The sequence below is a fragment of the Anneissia japonica genome, unplaced genomic scaffold (assembly GCF_011630105.1).
Source record: "Anneissia japonica isolate Jap-2015-1 unplaced genomic scaffold, ASM1163010v1 scaffold287864_len1152817_cov193, whole genome shotgun sequence".
Lineage (NCBI taxonomy): Eukaryota > Metazoa > Echinodermata > Crinoidea > Comatulida > Comatulidae > Anneissia > Anneissia japonica.
Window position 1 is genome coordinate 4,146 of NW_022710960.1, and position 4,644 is coordinate 8,789.

General features: G+C 33.2%; 1 protein-coding gene across 1 annotated transcript in view; it reads right to left on the reverse strand.

The window, feature by feature from the left end:
* Positions 1 to 244: 244 nt before the first annotated feature.
* Positions 245 to 4,644, reverse strand: part of LOC117107181 (SCO-spondin-like) — an 11,947-nt gene continuing 7,547 nt past the window's right edge. The window contains exons 6-7 of the mRNA XM_033248778.1: positions 4,363 to 4,464; positions 245 to 3,009 (exon numbers count right to left, since the gene is read on the reverse strand). Coding sequence (XP_033104669.1) covers positions 2,716 to 3,009; positions 4,363 to 4,464 — 396 coding nt within the window. The 3' untranslated portion in view covers positions 245 to 2,715. The remainder of the gene's footprint in view (positions 3,010 to 4,362; positions 4,465 to 4,644) is intronic.

Sequence of the window (4,644 nt, forward strand, 5' to 3'; positions counted from 1 at the left end):
ATACTTATCTGTTTCATACTACAACTTTAAAAGATATAAATGAAATATTAAATACATTGAAAAAAATAATAGTCCTAATAGAGCTGTAAAAACGGATGTTCGAAAGAAGAAACAACTATCCAGCGAATAAGACGGTTTGTTTTACTCCATCGAGCCTTCAATTCTGGATCTCAAATATTGATGTTTGATGCTTCGCTTATTCATCGCGTAAAGCTTGGTTTACATACAATCGGTACACGCGCTATCGCTGACAACTTTCGGTGATGCTGATTGGTCGGTAGAATCAGGGAGCCTTCCCGATTGCTGCGGGACTGCTACGCAGTATAACGATTACACTGAAAACTATATATAGCCTGGTTTTCATACAATCGCTACAGGATTTCTACTGCAATCGTTGCACTGCGTAGCTGTCCCCGACACAATCGGGAACGCTGATTCAGCTGGCCAATCGGCGTAGCGTTTAGTGACTTTTATAGAAACCAGGCTTGATTCGAAGTGTTGGCGACAGCGGAAACCATGCTTTTTTAAGCTTCGCTTTAAGAATCGCTACACGCTCTCGCCGACACCTTTCAGTGAAGCTGATTCGGTCAAATCGGAAAGTCTTTTGCGATTGAGTCGCAGACATTAACGATTGCAGTAAAAACAGTGTAGCAATTTTATGGAAAACCAGGTTGAACTACTATACACGTACATAGTTAGCGCAGCGAATTATTATACGCGCCTATGTGATACATCGATTCATGACAGAACCACTTTAAGATGGATATAATAATTCAAGTAAAAAGTTGTCAACAAGAAATTGTATTTTTAGAGTGCTGAACTCATAACACAACCTTAATCTGCAAAGCAGTCGACATCCTCCAATGCACTTAATACCTAGAAAGTTTAGTGATGAAACCAGCATCAAATTAGTGCCGAAATTGGATGACTTATGCTAGTTGCTATTCATGTTTCATTCTTAGATTACGTGCACTTGTTTGCTATTCACCGTTTATCTGTAGCTCGGAGCAAATGCGAATTAAAATAAAAATGATGACGGAGTTGCTAAAGAAGAGACTGTGGTAATTGAATAAAAGCTGAACTGAATACTTTAGTTTTAAATACAATTGTTTTGATTCGACCAAGACGAACGTGAAATAAACTCGTCCTTGAGATTAAAACTACTCACAATGTTGAAAAACAGATCGATATCCAAGGAATGATGCCAGAAAATGAAATAAAAAAGGTGAACTTAAACTGGCAGGTTACATAAATTCCGAATAATATTCTTTGTTACACTATAACTTAAATACTGTATCAGACTTTTATTAACAGTATGTCAACTGTTATCTCTATGATTCCCTTAAAAATATTAGGTCTAATGTATTTTCTTGGCATCTTTAAGATAATTAGATAATTATTTTATTACTTATAGGACGTATATTTAATTTAGTTATCCAAAACGTTAAGGTGGTGGTTTTTAGGTGGTCATAATGATTTCATTCTTTACTTTCATATAAAACACCTCTCCAAGCGCCGTGAACTTACTTTTTATTTATTGAAAATTCCACAATTTGCCAGATAAAGATACGGTTTAACAGGTGGTGTAATTAGATGTAGACCTTACGCGAAATACAGCAGCCAAACACAAACTGACATATATGAGAATAAAATAGGTAAACATTGGTGGCATATAGAAAATTTGTATTCATATATACAAAAACGTTATTAATAACAATCATCTTTACTTAAGCTAAATTGTATTTGAAATAAATAAATTGAATAACAATCTACTGACCTAAATGCACTGGCTTCCATGAGCTAAAAAATTGAAAATATTATTGTTTTAAGTTGTATATTTAAACAAGTCATTGACTTACAATTATAATGAAAAAATGTCCCGCCAATTAAAAGACATTTAATAATACTTCTTTTACATAGACCTTTAAAATTTGTCAGTAATCAATCCAAAGATTGGACTAATTTCCAATGTGTTTCTGGTTTGAAGTTAATAACTTATATTATCTTTTTAATGAGCATTGAAATTTTGAATTGTTTTTGACAGTGTATCTCTCAGTGAAATTAAATCATACTTTTCAAATACAATTATACTTAACTTACAGTCATTACTAGTAACACTATCATTACCAAACTCAATAATAAGATTACAGTTTTTCTGTTTCTTCTCATTTTATATTCATGCTATTATCATTATTATTAAGCCTATTATAATTTATTGCCTTATAATCACCAAAAAGTAATATTATAATGTTAAATATCTGAAATAATAGGCTATTAGGTTGGCCTATTTAAAATTTGTATGTGTCAAAATTGTGATATGCCCATATTTGGGTATAATATGACATCACGCAAAATTTGTCACATAAAATGTGATAGTGGGGACAAAGCAAGACCTCTGAAAATATTGTTTAGTTCATTAAAAACACCTGCGTCATGAGGAGAGAATCTCACAGTGCAGTGTGGATTTAGGTAGGTGATCTGCACCTGATTGCATCGACAAGTGCTCTGTACGGTTTTGGGCATGTCAGCTCTAAAGCTCTGGCAACACTTTGCTGTGACAAAAACGTTTTGTGCCTATATATCGTCATGATGTGCCTATTTAATGGGCATGATGCGATGTCATTATCATCATCATATATTTAGGTATGTTGTCACATGATCATATTTGATAGTCTGACTGGGCTTAAACCAATGATTCATGGTCCAAATTGATCACTAAAACATCGTATTACAATTGCTTTCGTCTAATATCAGATGAAGATCTTTAGATGATTCCTTTCCGTTTCTATTTGTATGTAGAAGAAATGGCTTGGAGGAGGGCGCTCTTGTTGTTCTTTTTCTGATGGCAATGGCTGTAACAATAGCTATAATTATTAGAACGGCTACACCAATACTAACACCAACAGGCAGGATATTATTTTTTGAGTTGTTTCTTTTACTTGCAATACCTGTGGCTGTTGGATCATTTGGCGCACTGGTAGTGGTGACCTCTGGTGGGATTCGCAGTTCCTGTTGAGAAAGACAGTGGTAAGATTTAGGATCATGTCTACATTAACATCAAGATGTAGATTGGTGGTTAAAGATGCTTGCCTTACAATCCCAGGGTTCTGAGTTCAAAAATCAAAATGGATTCTTCCTCACTACTAAAGACACATTTTCACGCAGTAATGTAGACTGGGTTCCAGTCCCTAAACTTTGTCTTAATCAGTTAAAAAGCTGGAAACAAAACTCGCATCAAAAAAGTTTCTCGACATAAACTGACGCTGGTGGCGCTTTCCGAAATGCGCTAATACTACGAAAAATCAATAAAGTACAGGCGCGTGGCAAGTCTAGCATTAATGCGACTTCGCTGATAGAGTATCACACCAGCCGATTTTCTAGGTTACGTTGGAAGGACCACACTCTATAAATTAATAGTTAAACAAATCGAAAGATGAAGCTATGTTTATAAGACTTTGTTATTATATTTTTTATTTTGTTTTATTATATCTTTACTCAGCTGTTACTATATTCGTATATTTATTTTATATATATTTTTATTCTATTTCAACTCAACCAACAGATGATACTGAAAACTATTTTGAAACCAGAGGTCGGATTTATCAAACTACCCTTTTTTTTTGCTTAAGTCAGATCTACCAATATTGACTTATGGTCGAAGTACTTGTATAATAAATATTATATTCTGAGGTAGGTCTTTCCTATATATATAATGTTATGACTCTACTTATAACTTTATTTAATTATATATATATAATATTAAATAATAATAATAGTGGTTTTATATAGCGCACATTTCCATCTAATGTAAGATGCTCAGGGCTTGATATGTGGACTAGGAACTCGATCAATGACTTTCTTCGCCCCTAAGGGTCCCTTCGTGTCTGTGCTACCCTGCAACCCGGTACCAGCAACTCTCGTCGTCCACGTACATAATGCAAGTTACACAGTATATATAAGTGAAAAAATATTTTTGTGAATATTATATATAAAATAATATATATAATAATATATATATATATAATATATATATATATATATATATATATCATATATTTTAAAAGGCAAATGGGAAAAACCCATAAAACAGCAAACGGCCACATAATGCAAATCTATTTAAAATTAAATATAATATATATATATATATATATATATATATATACATAAAGAGAAATAATAAAATTGTAGAAAACCAATGGTCACTTAGTTTAGTCCATTGCCATTTGTTTCTCTTCTGAGCGTTGGAAAAAGCTAATAAATACCTCATTTCTTTCTTTTTTTATGAATTTGAATTTTTAATGATTACAAATGATTTTAAGACAAAATGTATAAAAAGAAAAATAAGGTGAGATCAGTTTTTACCTCATGACTAAGTAGAATGCTTCTGCTACTAATAGCCGACGAGGCCCTGCTTTTAGCTGTCCCATCCTCGTTGATGAATATAGCCGTAACCTTACAGTAAATCTATGAATACACAGAAAAATAAATATGAAAAATGATAATAAAAAACAAAGAGGTAGACTTAGATGTAATAGAAAGCGTTAGATTTTATTGATTTTATATGCAAGACAGTATTTCTCTCTCTCTCTCCCTCTCTCTCTCCCTCCCTCCCTCCCTCCCTCCCTCCTCTCTCTCTCTCTCTGG